Source organism: Leptonotus elevatus, chromosome 10 (genome assembly GCF_054856555.1).
Source record: "Leptonotus elevatus isolate MCC_2025b chromosome 10, RoL_Lele_1.0, whole genome shotgun sequence".
Taxonomy (NCBI): domain Eukaryota; kingdom Metazoa; phylum Chordata; class Actinopteri; order Syngnathiformes; family Syngnathidae; genus Leptonotus; species Leptonotus elevatus.
In genome coordinates, this window is record NC_141248.1 from 19470751 (window position 1) to 19490324 (window position 19574).

The 19574-nt window shown below is 40.9% G+C and overlaps 1 protein-coding gene across 2 annotated transcripts; it reads left to right on the forward strand.

Annotated features, from left to right (window-relative positions):
- Positions 1-1053: 1053 nt before the first annotated feature.
- Positions 1054-14618, forward strand: mst1ra (macrophage stimulating 1 receptor a). 2 transcript variants are annotated; one of them, XM_086087639.1, is made up of 21 exons: positions 1054-1092; positions 2068-3348; positions 6391-6564; positions 6631-6750; positions 6821-6991; positions 7082-7248; positions 7332-7461; positions 7534-7670; positions 8469-8651; positions 8751-8850; positions 8952-9182; positions 9277-9423; positions 10526-10688; positions 10766-10855; positions 10942-11148; positions 11237-11317; positions 11385-11566; positions 11693-11802; positions 11902-12067; positions 12469-12605; positions 12677-14618. In XM_086087639.1, exons 2-21 carry the CDS (start codon positions 2134-2136, stop codon positions 12906-12908), a joined length of 4143 nt encoding a protein of 1380 aa, XP_085943765.1. In that variant the 5' UTR covers positions 1054-1092; positions 2068-2133; the 3' UTR covers positions 12909-14618. The 2 variants fall into 2 exon arrangements, with proteins under 2 accessions (XP_085943765.1, XP_085943766.1); XM_086087640.1 differs by having other exon boundaries at positions 10945-11148.
- Positions 14619-19574: the final 4956 nt, after the last annotated feature.

Here is a 19574-nt window from a genome sequence, read left to right on the forward strand (position 1 = left end):
GTTAACAAGTGTATGAAAACCTAGAATTTTTTTTATTGTTCATTTAGAACAGATATAAAATGTGTGATTAATCGTGAGTTAACTATTGAAATCTTGCGATTAATTAAAATTTAAAAAAGTAATTATAATTTTTAATATATATATTTTTTAATGATTATTTTAAAAAAAAAATTAGGTTTTCATACTCTTGTTAACAAAAGTGTGGGGGGGGGAAGTTAAACTAATAGAAATTGCGTCAATGGCAGTAAATGAGTTAAAAATGTAATCACTAATAATATTTATTTTGGATTTTTTTAAAATTATGTTTCAACAACAACAATTTAAGCAAGAACTTTTAACTGTAGTTCAACAAAGTTGTTCTTTTTATAATATTTTAACAGTAGTTTAATAACAAAAATAAAAACGTTTTGAAGTAGCTTGGAAAATATTTCCATTGTGGCTAAAATCAATATATTTAATTTTATGGCATTCATACTTTCAAAATAATTTTGTTTTAAAACATTTTTAATTGTAAGATTATTATTATTTTTATTTTGTGAATTATGTTTATCATTGTTGCCATTTTTCAAATTATTTTTAATATTTTTACAAACATTTATTTTACTAAATGTTAACCCATTTTAATCAAATTTTTATTATACTGTAAATTATTTTGTTCAATGTTATGCTTTCCTCAATAAAGTATATTTGATTAAAAAATATTAATATGCATTTACATCTTTTATAAATTATTGTGGTTCAAATGCATTTATTTTATATTTTATAATATTTAATAATGCAATTAAATACATTAATTTTGTATTGCTTTTAAACTACAATGCATTTTACATTTGACATCTAACTATACAATATACATAAAAAACAATTAATATTTATTAAATATGTTCACAACAACAGCATTGTGTAAATACTTGAATGAATTATGTCCAAACAATGTTTGTGTGTGGAGCTTGACACTGCAGTCTTTGATGTGATTTTATTTTGAAGGTGAACCGTATTGTCTTGCTATCACTACAGCTCGCTTGACAAGCTTGGAGTTGTGTGGCAGCTTGAACTCTGCTCAGACCACATACACTTCCAGTCATCTGTCAGGTGAGCCTCAACCCATTCACTTTTCGGGACGTTTAATTTTTAAACTTAATTTTAAACATTAACAAAATGTTGTCATAAATAGACTTACAAAATGTTAGGGTGACTTTAATTGTAGTTTCACTTATAAAAAGTATACTAATGTGACATAGTCAAGCCTACAGTTTGTTGTTACGGCTTATTGCTGCCACTTGTTAGCATTTCTCCTATGCTGATACTCGAGAAATGCAGCTTTAGGACTTGTAGAGTCTCCATGGTTGCTGATCATAATTGTCAAAGCAAGTCATGACTTGTCTCTAAACAATTTAGCTCCACTCTTTTTCAGGCCGCCTTCACTGTCATGCATCAGTATCTTTCCAGTCACATCCAGAACAATATACTATCATAGCTCATCCTCTTTCCTTAGTTTGACTGGATTTACAATGACAGATCCATATGGCCAATTCCTGGACTTTGTATTTCTATGTAAATTTCAAGTGGCACATACAGAATGTATCCCATATGTCCACGGTTACACTTTGCGGGTTGTCTTATTGTTGATGAATAGGATAGATACATTTTTTTGTTGTATTAGCTGTTTTTAACAACATTTTTGGGTGCAGAAACCCAAACTGGTTTCAGAATTTCACGTCATGTTTTTGAGCATCGGCTCCTCGTTTTCGTAAAAAATATGAAATAAATGTGTATGTATGTAAATACTAAGATGGAATTGTTACAAGCTTTGAAAACAGCATAAAAACAGCATAAAACAAAATAGTGCTTAGAACCATGGTTACAAGCCAGCACTAATCCTCTTAATTGCGCTATGCTAGCTTTCTATTTGCAGATATTGAGAGTACTGACCTATTGGGAGCTACACACACCTCTAATTCACTTTCGCTTTTTCAAATTGTTCCCCAGTGTAATGGATGGATGGATGTTTACAGTATCAAAAGAATGAATTTGTTGCCTATAAAATTTCAACATGTCCTCCCGCAGAGCTGCACTGCTCCTCCAGAATGGCGTCAAAATACAAAGGGGCATCTTCCACGTAGCCCGCCGAACATGAGGGGCCGTGCCACAGAGATGTTGGCGTGGGCGGCCACCTTGCTGACACTATCCACGTGGATACGGGCCGACATTTCCCCAGGACAACGCACGTGTCCTCCGGGTCCCCGCAGTCAGGTGGATTTCTCGGTCAAATACACGCTGCCTCGTTTCCAAACGGAGCATCCCATTCAGAACGTGGCAGCCAACCCGTTCAACCCAGTGGTGTATGTCGCTTCGCGGAACATGGTGGAGGCAGTGGATGGCAAGCTGAGCAAAGTGTGGGAGGTGAAAACAGGACCAGTGGGGAGTCCGGAGTGTAAAACCTGCAATCTGTGCAACATCCAAGTAGATCCCAGTGACCCGGTGGATACGGACAATGAGGTGCTGATCTTGGATACGATGGCTTTTTTGCCGTACCTGTACGTATGCAGCAGTACCCAACACGGCATCTGTTTCTTCATCGACTTGGATGTCGTGCCGCCAGAACCTCGGTGCTTGTACAAAGAAAACCAAAACTCGCCCTCTTACTGCCCGGACTGTCTGGCCAGTCCCCTGGGCACCAAGGTCACCATTGTGGAACAGGCAGCCACGTCTTACTTCTTCGTGGCGGCCTCTGTTAATGACAAAGTGACGCAGAAGTTCCCCCGCAGGTCAGTGTCGGTGGTGAGGCCACTCTCTACCGAAGACGGATTCCAAATGGTGATGGAGGGCCTGACGGTGCTACCCCACCTGAGGGACTCGTACAGCATTGATTACATCTACAGCTTCTCCACTCAGGAGTTTGTCTACTTCCTATCCCTGCAGAGGGAAAACCCCTCCAAGGACGATTCGGCCTTTCAGACCCGACTAGGCCGACTGCCCGTGGGGACTCATGAGGTGTGGACGTACCGCGAGCTGGTGCTGGAGTGCAGGTACGAGCCCAAGAGGCGGCGAAGGGCGCCGTACAAGGATATCGTGTACAACGGGCTCATGGCGGCCCACTTCGGCCATGCGGGGAAGGATTTGGCTCTGGAGCTGAGGGTGGACGAGAGTGAGGACATCCTCTACGGTGTGTTTGCGCAAGTGAACGTGAGGGGAGAACCCCAAAAAAACTCGGCAATGTGCGCCTTTTCCCTGAGCGACGTCAACAGCAAGATAAACACGGGCGTCGAGGACTGCTGCCAGTCCGGAAAAGAACAATTATCCAGAGGACTGTGTCACTTTCAGACGTGTGAGAATTGCCCACATGAGGTGAGTAATTACAAAGGAGTTGACCAGTTCTTGGCCACAAGTGAAGTAACCATGACATAAGAGCTACAGCATATTTTCTATACTTTCACAATCTAGTAAAATCCAATCGAATACTTCCTGTTATTACAGGAATATGAGCAGAACTCTTTCTCTTTACACTGCCATGATACATATCCCCATTGTGCCACCTAACAGCAAAAAATCTGAATGGTAAATCCAGCTTTAGTCGTGCCAGATTTTCCATGTTAATAGAAGGACAGCAGATGTGCCAGTTTTGAGTTTCTACTCCCTGCGAGCATACAGACAATACGTACACTACACACAGATGTTTCCTGTCTCTGAAGTAGGCATCCGTTCCGATCTTGAAATGTAAGAACTATTAGCAGATCATCATGTTCAGGAATGAGACGTGACCCGTCAGTGCAGTTGGGGAGGTCTCAAGAGTTTTTGGTTTCAGAAGATTAGAGTAAACTGTGCCTTGCTGTTTTCTTGTTTACGTTAAAAGGAGACATATTGTATTTTTCACTATTTAAAACAGTTGCCAAGGGTCCATTTCACAAAGCATGTTCAACAAACACTGAGATGAAGTTCTAAACAGCATAAGTATAAGTATTGTTGGTAGGCTTGCGAAAATGTGGTCTGTCTGAGCCACCGTAATGTGCGCGCCCCTGCGTGCTTCCAATGCTTTTATTGACCGCTAGGTGGCGCTAAGATCTACACACTGGGTCTATAAGGAATAGGCAGCTGACAAAATAATGACTTGGTTGTGTATTTCACACTTAATAGGCTGGTATACGCTCTAGAGCAGAGGTTGGCATTGAGGGCCGGAGTCCTTCGCCAACACAGCTGATATATGATCAGCTCATCAGCAAGCTTTGCATAAACCTGATAACGATCCTGTTGATTGGAATCAGCTTGTGTTGGAAGTGAGAAACCTCCAAAACCTGCAGGACTCCGGCCCTCGAGGACCGAGATTGCCCACCTCCAACGCTCCAGAGATTTGTACAATCAATGTCCCCTTTAGCAACATGTTTATCACTTTTGCAGTTCTGAATATCACTAGACTGTAAAGTTGTGACCAGTGAGTGTATATTGCAGCAGTAAATCTCCAGACGAGAAATGAATGGAGGTGTGTGAAAGAGTACAAGGCAAATGAAAAGCCTGGGAGGGGTGCATGAGTCAGGAGTGCACGTTACCATGATCTGGTTTCCCTCAACAAATGACTGCTTTACAGCGGACAAGACAGACACCAAATATAAAAATGTTTGTCATAAATTTGGTTCCACCATGCAGTCAAGCGGCCAGCTCGGCATCTTATCTCACGAGTTGCAACGGTTTTGCTTTAAAAGGTGTGGTCTTTCCTTTTTTATGGAGTTCAAACTGTGTCCTTTGAGTAGCAGTGTGTAAACGGACAGGAATGCCTGCCAACAAATGTGTAATAAATCCTGCTGATAAAAAGGTGGAATTTCAAGGGAAGGGGGGGGGGGGGACTGCTCTCAAACAGGAAATTGGAGGACGGTGGAAAATATTTTATGATACATGTGGTGTTCAAACCAAGAAATTGAAATAGTTTGCGTTAATTTGCTCAGAAATGTTGTCACAGTGGAGTGCACCCAGAGACAACCGAAAGAGTCGCATGCTAGAACATGTTTAGACAGCTTCAAAGTGGAATGTTTTCACCTGTTTCTAACAGTCATTCTTTTTAATTAACTGCTCTTAGTCAATGTTTACATTTGAAAAGTCCACTTTAAGTTGCTCTGGGACACTCAGTCAACATATGGAGTGTGTGTCCTTGCAGTTTTTATGGCATGCTTGTCACGTTTGACTGCAGACAAGGTGGAGAAGAACATCCTTTTTAAATATATACAAAATTGTGTGTGAATTTTGATGCAGACCGAGAGAAACAAACAGACAAAAGTAAATGCGTGAAAGTACTACCGTGGTTGTGGTAGGTGGGCCCTGGGTCCCCGAAAGGGCAAAGCAGGAACAGATTGGCAGGAAATGGACGCTTACTCAAGGCTGAGGCAGGCTGAATCTCTGAATAAACACAACAGACAAGAACAAGTAAGGACAAAAAAATGTCATAAATAAAGTACACTAACAGAAACATAGTAAATGAATAGGAATGGTGGAATGGAGTTGAGACAGTAGATGAGTGGCTAACCCTGGTCACTCCCAATTGGAAGGTTCTAGGTGCTTATCTCAACTCGGGAGTTTCCATGGTTTCCTTGGGTGCCTCCAGCTTCCACCCACAGTCCAAACACATTGTGGGGAAACAAATTGAAATTCAGTAGTTCAAGCCAGGTGAATGTTATACAAAATATTTTATGATTGTATTTGTTTTAATAGTTTTAATTGTTATATCTTACAGGTAACGGGGGAAAAAATTCAGCAGCTCAAGAAATGTAATGTTACATAAGAAACCAAAAAATGTTTTACCATTGTGATTAATGAATCGGATACACTTTGTGATTTGAACTTCTGAAACAAGCATACTTTTCCATGATATTCTAATTTATTGAGATGAAGGGTTCATTGAAAAATTGCCCCTCGGGGACTGAATGTCTGCCATTGTAATCAGCCCACCACTCACTATGACACTGTGCCACATACAGTTGTGCTTGAAAGTTTACATACTTTTTGGGGTATGTAAACTTATGAGCACAAAATCTAAATGTCACTTAATGACACAAACATGCTATGAATCGTCAACAAATTCACATTTCTGCTCATGTCAATTTCAACCTCTGAACATATCAAAACAACTGCCACAGTATTTTAGATTTTATGGCCATTAAGCCTTTTTCTAACCATACAGTGCGCTAATAAGTTTGCATGTAAACATTCAAACACAAATGTATAGATCATACGTTACACCCAGAAGAATGTCCAGTGAACCATCTACAATATAAATAGTAAATGGAGTGCGCATATATAATAGCGGTTTTGAAAGTCTCACATTCATCCACTTATGGATCTGGGTATGGGTAATATGACCATGAAGTAATTTGTCTGGGGGTTGGTCTTTTTGTGTTTTGACAGTCGGGCAATACCACGTCGTGCACAGACAAGCCCACGCTGGTGTCAAAACCGTACTACAGAGTCGACCTCTTCAACCGTCAAATGAGGAATGTCCTTTTCACGTCCGTCCTGGTTACCGTGAGTGAGAGAAAAACGCTGGGCCACTTTGGGACCTCTGATGGAAGAATCCTCCAGGTAGCTCACTCAAACGGCGACGACTTTTGAATCATTGTACTAATTGCTGCTACCTTGTGGTTTTAGGTCATTCTAAAAATGGACACATCCTTCGTTTTTGCCAACTATTCTCTTGGAGAGATGCCAATATCAAGGACAGCAACTGTCTTCAATGATGACTCGCTTCTTTTCGTGGCTGGAAATCTGGTAATAGTTTTGCATTTGGATGGTTTTTGGAGCTCCTCTTAACCCTTGTCTTGCTCTGACCCCGGCCCAGTTGTTTAGGGTGCCTACGATCGGCCCGGGCTGTAAACATTTTGTGACATGCTCCATGTGTTTGATGGCTCCGCGCTTCATGAACTGCAACTGGTGCTCAGATATGTGCTCGAGGCAAGATGAGTGCGCCTCGATGTGGAATAAACGCTCTTGCGCGCCAGTCATAACAGAGGTAGCTTTGCAGCCAGCTCAACCCAATGAGAGTTGATGCCACTTACTGGAGTACTTAATTAGTTTTGATTGTTTTTTTTTTTATCTGCAGTTTTTCCCCAAAACGGCACCAGCTGGTGGGGAAACTGAGCTGACGCTTTGCGGGAGAGCGTTTCGATCTCCTCAGAGACCGGCCATTAACAATGGTGTCAGCCACACAGTCACTGTGGGATCAGGAACCATGTGCACTGTTCTGCCTTACAAAAGCGAAAGCCAAGTGTGAGTAGCATACATGCAAGAGACACAATGAAGCCCTAGAGGTCTACTAATGCTGAATTCTCTGTATAATTTTCCTGCCGCAGGCTCGTATGCACGCTGAAAGAAAAAGTGTCAAACAACAATCTGACAATCACACTGGAAGTGCACGAGGGTGACACGTGGGCCGAGTACTCCATCGAAGGCACAGCTCGCGTGTCTGGCTTTTCTGTTGTGGTGAGATGACGAAAGCTTAAAAAATAGAAGGCCTGTGATGGTGATGAAAGGATTCCTCATGTGTCTACTCAGGAGCCTGGCATAACACAAATCAGACCCGAGCATGGCCCTGCTTTTGGCGGTACCCTTGTCACGCTGACGGGCCGTAACCTTGATTCTGGGACGCGGAGGGAAGCCTTCATCGCAGATAAAAAGTGTCAAATTGAAGAGTAAGCAACACAGGGCTATGCATCAATATTATCATGCTAGTAAAGTTAAAATGATCAGTGGAATGTCTTCTCATGAATTATGGAATCATAGAAAAGAGAATTTTTATGCTCCTGTGGCTGATTCATTAACTTATACATATACCGTCAATAGATCAAAGCAGCAAAGACCCGATATTGGATGTCTCGGATAAATTATCCTTACCGATTATCCTGCGATGTGTCAAATTTGATTCCCCCTCACAGATCTGCTCAGAAAGCAATCACAAATGTTAAAGCAGTTCAATATTTACAATGGTATGATGTAGCTGCACAGTAAATTCCGTAGCGCAAATTTGACTCGAGTTAGAGTGGGACCAAATAGAATCAGTTATGGAGTAATATTATTTACACTGGGAAGAGAGTAAAATAAAGAATTGAAAACAAAAAAAGTCACTCAAGTATTGAGGAACAAACTCACAACCCTCAGCCGATCTAGTGTGTATCTATTTGGTCCCAGTCTAAATAGAGTCAAATTTACTCTAAATATAGTTACATTTACTCTACAAAATGTGCTGTGTGGTTATCACCAAGTATGGGCCAAGCCACAGACAGATAGCCAATTAGGAAGCGGATATGAGAGGGAAAAAAATCATACAGACAAACCCCATACCACACGATCTCGCTCAGGATAATTTTGGAGAGCCATCCTATAATCAAGTTTTTGGTGACTTTGACCAGCGGTGCGTGAAAATGCAAACATTTTGACCAGATTATTGATACATGTGCATCCCTCACACCGCATTCGATGATTGTGTCCAGTGATCCTCTGGTAGGAAATGGGACATTGTCTTCAATTGTATGCCTCACCGCGGCTGCCACAAATGTTGGGAGTGTTCCAATCAAAGTGGTTATCGACAACTTTGAGGTCACCACTACTAAGACTTTCGTCTACAAGGAAAACCCTGTTATAACGTCTGTGTATCCTCATTGCAGTTTTAGCAGGTACGACGGAATGAACAAAAAGTTATACAGCACACATTACGTCATCTATTGCATGTAAATACAGTTGTTTTTCATGTACTTATTGATGCTGTCCTTCAGTGGCTCCAAGTTAGTGATCGGTGGTCATAATCTTGATTCTGCACACAAAACTGTGCTTCAGTACACTTCCAAAAACTCCCCATTGGAATACCATAAACTGGTAAGTCTAACTTTGCTGTTATAGATGAAAAATAATCATGGGCCCATTACTTTTTGTTTCAGTGTAGCTGCTGCCTCTTAAATATGGTAATTTCCTTTCAGGAATGTAACGGCACAGGGAACGCGACCCACATGACGTGCCAGGCCCCCGCTTTTCCGTTTGATGAGTCAGGAGAGAGGTCGGACACCGGAGAGCTTTCCATCCACATGGACGGCAAGAAAAATGTATGGAGGAAACGTTTTGACTACCACCCTGATGCAAAAGTCATCCCGTTTGAAAACGAAGACAACGTATTGCTCCTCAAAGCAGGAGAGACCGAAGTTTCCTTGCACGTATGTTTGCAAATTGCACAGTTACGTTACTCCACCCACCCAGCCTGGTATGTGTGTAATAACAAACAACCTGTAAATATCATGTTGAAAACAGCATCACAAACTAAACACGGTGAACCTGTGCATGACGATCACCATGACAATCGGAGACATGAACTGTAACGCTCAGGTTCTGTTGAATGAGCTGACCTGCAGGATTCCGAAGAACCAAGTGATCCCTAACGAGGGATTGCCTGTCAGGGTGAGATAAGCTTTCAAACAACAGACATTTGTTTCATTTGATGTCTTGGGCAGGGGTCTGCAACCTGCAAGTCTGGAGGCCACAAAGAAAACATTTAAAAACTAACCATAAAAAGAAATCCCAAAATACCATCAAATGTCAACAAAATTGCCAAAAATATCAGAAAATTGACAGCAAAAAAGTCTGAAAAAAGTTTTAAAAAATTGCCTTAAAATGTCAAAAAAAGAAAGGAGAAGCAGAAAATTACCAGAGGTGGGCATCGTCATTGACTGGAATTGATGATTGATGGAAGTGCCCACCTTTAGAAATGTGCTTGAGCACTTTCAGCGAATGCTTGATAATGCGAAGCCTCACAAAAATACACAGATTGAGAAGGACCGTGTGTACTCACCGCGATCGACAGAAGTAATCTTGCCTCACTTGGTGCACAGTCACACAGTGCACATTTTTTCAAGGCTTCGCATTATCAAGCATTCGCTGAAAGTGCTAAAGCACACGCCAAAAGGTGGGCACTTCCATCAATCATCAATTCCAGTCAATGACGATGCCCACATTTGAAAATTACGATATGTCCATAAAATCTCAGATATTTGACAAAAAAGCAGAAAAGTCTAAAAATGTATTAAAAAAAAAAACAAAATAAAATAAATCCCAAAATTAAAGATGAAAGGTAGAAGAAAATTAATCTCAAAGTAATGTATGCTGCATATTTTTCTGTTATAGTGCGGCTCTAATTAGCTCTTGGGTCCTCAGTACATTAGACCACTGGTTCTCAACCCCGGTCCTCAAGTACCTCTATCCAGCCTGTTTTCCATGTCTCCTTCAGCCAACACAGCTGAGGATCATTATCAAGCTTCATGCAGAGCTTGCTGATGAACTGATCATTTGAAACACCTGTGTTGGCTGCGGGAGACATGGAAAACAGGCAGGATAGAGGTATTGACTAACACTGACACACAGTTTCGTTCATAGCTTTTTGGACAGTAAAGGTTGCTGACCCGTGGTCTAGGGGATCATGCTACTTGTTGAGCCCCGAGCCGAAAAACATGTGCAGGTGTACACAATATTGTGGTTGATGACTGTATGTCATCTACCATTATAGGTCCTTGTGAACGGCGAACCCCACGACGTGGGCACTGTCCTCTATGAGGACGACAATCAGGACTCAGTCATCGCGGGCATTGTGCTGGGTGTAATCTTTGCCTCGGTGGCGGGCGCCGCAATTGCACTCGTGGTGATGATCCATTTGAGAAAGAAGAAGCAAGGTAAGGCATCAGCACTTGGTAAACACAATTTTTGGTTTGAGCGTTTAGTCACTGTTTTATCATGTTTGTGATTTCAGCCATGATTGAGAATCGTTTAAGCACCAGGCTTTCGATGAACCGCATGGGAAGTCACGGTGAAGTGTCCCCAACAGGAGACTACAGGCAAAGTGAGACATTGGTTCACTGATCACGAGAAGAACTGGATGAAGTCTTCAACTTCCTCCTGACTACACTCTGTCCATCTGTTGTCCAGTAGATTCCGGCCAAACGTCCGCATCAGGAGGAATGGCCTTTCAAGGTCCGCTGTACGCAGCCAGCTATGACCACCTCGCTGTTCCGCTGATTCCGCGGCACAGCGTCTCAATGATCAGCCTCAGCTCTGAGCTGCTTGACGAGGTCAAGGACGTCCTCATCCCCGCCGAGATGCTGAGAATTGAAGATAGCCAGAGCATTGGCAAAGGTAATGAATGAAGCACCTTTTTGGGGCTGTGGAAAGTTATCAAAGACAAAAGTTACTCACATTCCATGTATTTTTTCTTCACATGCAGGTCACTTTGGGACCGTGTATCACGGATATCTGAAGGACAGCAATAAGCAAGAGATCCACTGTGCTGTTAAATCACTGAATCGTATGTAAACAGTGGTTTATCTAAGTCTGAATGATTTTTTCCCCCTAAGATTGTAATGTGTCAACAGGAATCACAGACCTAAAGGAAGTGGACCAATTTCTCAGAGAGGGAATAATAATGAAGGGCTTCCACCATCCCAACATTCTATCGCTGCTCGGCATCATGCTGCCCAAAGAAGGGCTCCCCCTGGTGGTCCTGCCGTACATGAAGCATGGCGACGTGCGGCATTTTATCCGCTCGCCGCAGAGGGTAACGTTTCACAATCAGACCTCTTCTTGGGACCTTTGACTGTCAATGTTTGCTCTGCAAACCTGTGGGGTTTTAAATCAATGGATACGTCTGCTGTGTTGAACGTTTACTGTACGTCCTTCTCAGAATCCAACAGTAAAAGACCTAATAGGCTTTGGACTGCAGGTTGCCAAGGGGATGCAGTATTTAGCGCAGAAGAAATTTTTGCACAGAGACCTGGCTGCACGAAACTGCATGTGAGTGCGAACCCTATATGATATTCATATTGAGGAAAATAACTATTTCTGTTAGTTTACTCACATACAAAGTAATTAAGTAACTTTCTCACTCCTAAGGCTGGATGAGACCTTCACTGTCAAGGTGGCAGACTTCGGCATGGCACGTGACATTTACGACAAGGAGTACTACAGTATTCAAGACCACAAGAGTGCAAAGTTACCAGTCAAGTGGATGGCCATCGAAAGCCTGCAGACACAGAAGTTCACCACCAAGTCGGATGTGGTGTGTAGACGAGCCGCATTTGTTCACTCGCCAGATGAAACATTAGTACACTCATTCACAAATGGGGCCATGGTTAATGTATCTTATCCCGGTTGACTTTGGGTGGCCTGTTAGTCGCAGGCACATAAAGCCAGTCACACCGAAGTCTTCAAGGAGCCTACCATGTATGTTTTTCTTGTAATGTGAAAGTAGGCCAGATTACTTGGATAACATGCAAACAGGAAGGGCAGAGACGTGATTTGAACCCGGACCCTCAGAAATGTCAAACAGATGTGCTAACCCCACTTCCATGAATTTTCAAACGTACTGGTTCATAAAAAATATTTTACGATGTCAAAATATAGTTGTTTACCTACATAGGGGAAAAATTATTTTTTATAGTTGAATATTATCTCTTACAGTGGTCTTATGGCGTGTTGGCTTGGGAGTTGTTGACCAGAGGAGCCAGTCCATACCCAGAAGTGGACCCCTATGACATCACACACTATTTACTAAGGGGTCGCCGGCTACCTCAGCCACAGTATTGCCCTGATGCTCTGTAAGACACCTCAGCATCATGATTTTTTTGTTTGCACAGTCACCTCTTATAGCCTTACGTTCATTCCACAGCTATTCCATCATGCTGGCATGTTGGGACCCGGAGCCTGAACGTAGGCCAACGTTCCACAGCTTGGTCGCAGACGTGCAACACATCCTGTCCTGTCTCACGGGAGAGCACTACATCAACCTGAAGGTCAACTATGTCAACTTAGATCAGACCAGAGCTTACCCCTCACTGACTGCGTCTGCGGACGAGGCCGAGGGCTCAGAGTCAGACACAAGCGGTCAAGATGGCAGCTGAGGACCGCTAAAACGGTTAAGAACACACAATCCAGCTCTTCAGGATTTCAAAGAGAGACTTACTAGGAGTTGTTTTATTTATCATATGTTGTCTGGACTGAAAGAGAGTGTATGGGCTGGATTTACACTGCATGGTTAAAGAGACACAATTGCATTTTTTTTTCTGTCTAGCAAAAAAAAAAAAATGTCACAAACATATATAAGCTGAAATAGTGATGATCTCATCGCAATTTGACTTACTGTGCTTACAAAGCTATTATTCTGTGTGTGAATGACACAGGTTAATTGTAGCTTCTGCTATCTAGTGGTAGAGCATTTAATTGTTCTGGCTGTCACTATCTGTCGCTGGAATAGACAGATTAACAAAAAGAGATGAGATGTTGCCCTGAATAATAATATTTGGACCAATTAAGTTAATTTTAGATTCCAATTAACAAAAGCATAGACAATAAGGTTTCCCTTATTTGAATCAATGGGGGGATGTCAACCCAGGCCAACTAAACACAACATAACATTTAATGTTTGCGTTACTTAAGTACTGTATTACTCCCATGTTCAATCTTGCGGGGTTACTTAAATGTTACTTACAAATGTGTCACTTGAAATGTACATGGAAATTTAAAAAAAGGAAATTAGGCTCTTGCAGTTTAAATCCAGCCAATGATTGGTGGAACATTGTGCAAATTCCCCATCCTGTTACATCAAATAATCTTAAGGAAAAAAAGAGCTAGAAATAAAAAAGAAAAAAAAGATGTGAAATACAAGTGTGGCCAAATGAATGTAAGCTTTAGTCTCGCTGTAGATTTCTAATCATTTGTGTAAGAACGTTGACATGAATGCTAACTTAAACTCAGGGGACAACTTTTGTGGCTGTATTAATCATTTCTCTGAATATACATTATGTCAAGTACATGTGAAACCAGTGCACTGGATGAAGATGAACTCAGCCTATTTAGTTAATCTTATTCATTACCAGGGTTCTCAAATTATGTTATTACAGTATAACGTTCCAATGATTTTCTTCTGCAAAATAGGAAGATTATGTTTAATTAGTGTTAGCATGAGGGGGCCCTTGGGGGAAAAAAAATTCTCCACTGCAAGAGGACCCTGGACCCAAATATTTGAGAACCACCCCAAATAGTGCTACTTTCTCTGGACTGTCACTGTGTACACATGGTCCATGTGTTGGCGCAGTACTGTTTGTCAGCACTAGAAGGCACCCAAGGACTTCCATTGACGTTACTACTGTTATGCTGCCGCAGTGATGCGCCTCACGACGTCAACATTACAGTAAAGGTGTTACACAAACACCCCCCAAGCATCCCAGCATCCAAAATCTGCTAAACCACTGGACACCTCATCTGTGTGTCTATTTATTGTAGTAATGACTTTCAAGGCTAATTATTCAAGTTGATGACTATTTCATGGCAAACTCAACAAAAACAAGCTTTATTTGTCCCAGGTCCCTTCATACTGGCTTCGCTGCATTGTCTCTGCTTCTACCCAGCTCAAAATCATGTTTTAAACTGTAAAGGTTCAAATGTAAATAGCAGACTGTACTGTTTTTTTTGTTTTTGTTTTTCAAGTATTGTCTCACTCAGCTTTGGCACCTTGAATCCTGAATACATAAAAATTTAAAATCCCGTTGCTGCAACTTCAAATCAATTTAATAAAATGTGTTCTGATAATAAAGGTAAAAAGAAAAGGTCAACAGCTCAAAATATTTAAACATGTGATGAAACGGGTTTGCAGGGGATTTCGTGTCTTTATTAAACCCCAGCGAAACGCTGCATGCTTCTGCTTACCAGTGAATCGGGCTTTTGTGAATATATGACAATGTCAAGCGATTAATTTTTTTTAACTAATTAATCGCACAATTTTCCATAATTAATCACAATTAATCAAATGTTTCCACTTCTACTTACATTTTCTATGAAGCTTTTACAATTCATGTAAAATTCAAAGACTGTTCTAATAGCTTTCTTTGATCCGTGAATACAATTATCCTGTACAATTCGATTACCGCTATTGATGAACAAAACAACTAAAAACATAAGATAACCCCCCAAAAACATTTCCATGTTGTTCTTATGTCGAAAAGAGTCAAAATCAGAAGAAAAAATTATAATAAAAAACATTTTGCCAGCATAAAAAATGCGGGTCTGAAGGTGCCTGCAAACAGTTTTGAACTCCAAGAAAAAGGCATGTCCCTTTAAATTCTAAAACATATTTCCATGACAAATTAATCAGAGCATTGTGTCTTAAAATTCCTTTGTCCAAATTTGATAAATCTTAAGTATGTTAATGCCTCAACAAACACGACTTTTTTTTCTTTTTCTTTTTTTCTTTTGTTTACTGAATGAAAAGTAATTGTTATGATTGGTGTCCTGTCTTACTTGTAAGGTGTTGTTTGCACCTGTACTCGTCATCCTGTTCTCTTGTGTCGTCCAATCATCTCTCCCAGCTACTTGTGTCTTGTCCAGGTGTCTCTCGTTGTCTCGTCAGTTGTATTTAGTTCCTTGGTTTCGTTCGTCCGTTTCGTTCAGACCCAAATTGTTGGCCCCACCATGTAACAAAAACAAGACCACACACACACACCCACACACACACACACACGGACACACACACACACACACACACACATACTTGTACTTATATAATTAGGAGGACATCCATAGACATAATGCATTTCCTAGCCCCTTCACCTAACCCCAACCCTCAAAAATGATTGCCTACCCCTACCATAACCCAATTCAAACCTAAACTCTAAAACCAAGTCTTGACGCTCAAAAAGAGGTCTTGAGTTGTGAAGACCGGCCAAAATGTCCTCACTTCACAAAAATGTCCTCAATCTGTTGGTTAAAGACGTATTTTGGTCCTCACAATATCGTATGTACAAGTACAAGTACACACACGCACGCACACACACATACACACACACACACACACACACACACACACACACACAGTCACAAGGGGCCAACCCAGAATGAGCAATAGCTGAAAAGGCTGAGGGCAGACCCCTGAAGCCTCTTCAAATATTAATTTTGTTGTCTTTGAGTATACATATTTATAAATATTTTACACTTGCACACTTACACACTGCGCTCTGCTGCGAATACCATACGGCAATGGTTGTGCGTTTGGTAACAAAATAGACAAGCTCACTTTTTTCCCTGTTCAGACTTGACAAAAACTTCAGTGCAGTTATTTATTCAGAATCCACCTCATTGGGAATGACGCGATCATGTTGGTCTTTATAGTTACACCTCGTGCATGATATTCGGCATTGCGGTACTTGTTACAAAAAAAAAAACGATTTTTAAAAAAGCTGTCTTGATTTTCTTTTGGGTCTTGACTTTGAACATTGTCAAGATTCCCGTTTTTATCCAAATGCTGGCCAGGTTTTCACAAGCAGAAAAGGAAAGATTTTTAAATTTTTTTATTTTATTTTTTAAGTGTAAGGAGAATTACGTACATTGTTTCAACCCAAAAAATGTCTGTACTATAACATGTTCTATGCAGCCCCCACTAGTCTTAACACAGCATTCTGATTAATATTGTGTTTGCAGAATATGAGTTAAGAGGCAAAATCCACCTGATTTGATCCATCTCAGGGGGCGGCCATTTTGCCACTTGCGGTCGACTGAAAATGACATCACAACAATCAATCATGGCTCACCTGTTTTCTGAAGCTGAGCCGTGATTGGTCGTTACTTGAGCCCTGAGCAACTGTGATGTCATTTTCAGTCGACAGCAAGTGACAAAATGGCCACCCCCTGAGAGTGTGGATTTCGCTGCTTAACTCATAGTCCACAAATCAGAATGCCGTGTTTAGACTAGTGGGGGCGTATACAACATTTTATTGTACAGAAAATGTGTTTGTTGTTTTGAATTCCCTTTTAATCATTCACTGTTCAATTTCCTAAATAGTCCATGCGATCAGGAAAACATCACAATTTTGCACTAAAGAGATCGGTCTTTTTGAGCAATTATTTTCAAAACAATATTTAAAAACAAATCTTTCATTTGACTTTACTAATACTGCACATGTATGGATGAGAACATATGTAGGCGTCGCAAATGAAATGACTTGTGTTTTTGTTTTTGAAAAGAGACAACTTTAATCACAGCCACTTTTTCTCCCCCGTCTGAATCCAATGTGCTATCCTTGAGCTCGCCTACCATCGGCACATACCTGAATAGCGAGGCAATCTTCCTCGCTCTCTGTCACACTCCTCCATTGTTGCACTCGCATTCACAGAGTGGATGGAGGAGCTGGGAGGTCACAGATGGAGAGAAGTGTTATGTTTGTTCCCGTCTCTCTCTCTCTCTCTCTCTCTCTCTCTCTCTCTCTCTCTCTCTCTCTCTCTCTCTCTCTCTCTCTCTCTCTCTCTCGCGCGCGCAATCTCTGAGTGAATGTCTTCACAGATGGGGAGTACGCTGAAAGACAAATGTGCAGAGCAATGAAAGACGTCATGCGGGCACGCTGCTCAAAAACTGTACTTGTTAATCGTCATCCATCTTGTTATCAATATGCCCGCGGACATTGTAGGCTTGGGGAAAATGCATAAATCAGGGTACTCACTAATGACAATCTGGCCAAATTTGTGCATTTCCGCTCCCTTTTGATCAAAATCAGCAAAGGCCCAATTGTTGGATTATCAAGGCCAATTATCCTGTTGTGTAGGTTGTATTAAAATGATGTTTTTATTCCTGTTCTGCTAAGAAAATGATGAGGGTTGACAACTATAAAGTGGGCTGCACAATTACCAATTATCAGGCCTCATTTGAGCATTTTTAACACTAAAAGATTATCCTGAGTGAGGGATGTGGGGAGTGTGAAGAGGGATTTTGGCTCCCCGATCTGCTCAAGAACGGCCAAGGTGAACAATCATAAAACAAGGTTCAGAGGTTTCCTTCTTAATTTGCTGTAATGGTTGGGACTGGCTGACTTTCCTTAATTATTTATGATAGCAAATACTTAAGTGTGTTGGCAACACTATATTCGGCCAAGCAACGGACTCTGTGATTGCGACATGAAATGGACTTGAAAATGTACATTTGTTGACACCATTCTTAGAACTTTTCTGACACACCTTATACAGTATGTGCGTGACAAGTGGCTTCAATTATTTACATGCATCTGTAAATGGAGGTAGCTGATAGAAGTGCTGACGAGGCAAAAAGGGACTTTTGCCCGAGTGCCGTTCATTTGTAGTCTGGCCCAGAACAGATAGAAAATTACCTCAAAGTCAAAAGGTAAGCAGAGCTGCACATACTTTTGTTGGATGCACAGATTAACGGAAGTGAACTATATTCAGCGAAGTACAATTGTAGTCATCATGGTAACAAAATCCATACTCGCCATGGACTCAATCAGTATGTGGAATTTGGCGGATGTCAATAAAACAAAAAATGATGTGCAAATTGTATTGTCATTCTTGATCTTTGGGTTATTTTGACAAACGCATTTCAATTGTGAACAAAATGTGAATTATACGTATCTCCTTTAACGTTCACTCTAACTCCTCCTGCTGTCTTTCAATCACTGCAGTCATTCAATTGGATTCACAGGATCCCATTGGGTTAACGCGTATATCAAGGCAGGTTTATCTAGAAGTATTCTGAACACAACTTCATTGGGTCTAGGTTAAAGTGTGCTTACTACTTACTGCCATAAAAAGCACACTTGCACTGTGGCGGAGACCGTTCAGTTGAGTTATTTACACTCCAGCTTCCATCTTTGGAGGCAGCTGAGCATAGGATGGGTTTCGTTTCTTGGTGAATGGACTGAATAATACAATTGAGTGTTTCTTTCAGAGAGCGGGGGAGAGAGAAAAGCTATTTTTCATCCAATTTGCTGTTTAAGGGTTTCCTCTGTGACCTGTAACTTCTTATGTACACACCCAAGTCACAAGTTAAATCACATAAACTTTGAATTTGGATCAGTTTGATACGTGGCTCAGCTAATGCAAATCTACTATGTTATCATAATGTAAAAAAGAAAAGAAAAAAAAGACTGAAAATAGAAATGACTTTCTCTTATGTTGATTCGTATTTGTCCTCCAAAAGCCATGTTGTGGCTTGTGCGCTTGTTTCTATGGCAACCATCATTTGATACCAGAGGTGTGTAGGAAGGCGGAAAAATATGGTTAAAAATTAGCAAAACTGCCTTATGCATGGTCCATAATTCATCCATGTCGACTTATATGTGTGTGTAAGATGATTGTGTCAACACATTGCACATCTAGAATATGACATCCATTCATGTATTGCGAGGCCATGCCAGAGCGTATTCGCATTCATGAATCAGAATGTATTTAGCTCAAAGTAAAAATTATAACAAAGTGCTTTTGTTTCAGTAACTTCAAGCTTTGGATGTTATATACAGATACGGATCTCTGAGTAATTGGAATGCAATGACAATCGGATAACATTCAAGATGAAAATGAAACACCTAAATACTCAAATACTTTAACAAAATTCCCATTTCTGAAATAAATAAATGTTTAAAAAAAAACATTAAAGGACACGTATTGTGCAATTTGTCAGTTTTCTTAATAAAATGTCTGTGGTATGCCTTCGTCAAAGTACCCCAAAGATCAAGAATCACAGCACACTTTACACCCATTTTATAGATCCTTGCTGAAATCAGCATGGCAAG

Coding starts and splice junctions, on each gene's coding strand:
- mst1ra (XM_086087639.1), top strand. CDS start 2,134: ATGAGGGGCCGTGCCACAGAGATGTTGGCGTGGGCGGCCACCTTGCTG. Junction 8,652..8,750: donor CCTCATTGCAGTTTTAGCAG/GTACGACGGAAT, acceptor GCTGTCCTTCAG/TGGCTCCAAGTTAGTGATCG. Junction 11,318..11,384: donor TGCTGTTAAATCACTGAATC/GTATGTAAACAG, acceptor ATGTGTCAACAG/GAATCACAGACCTAAAGGAA.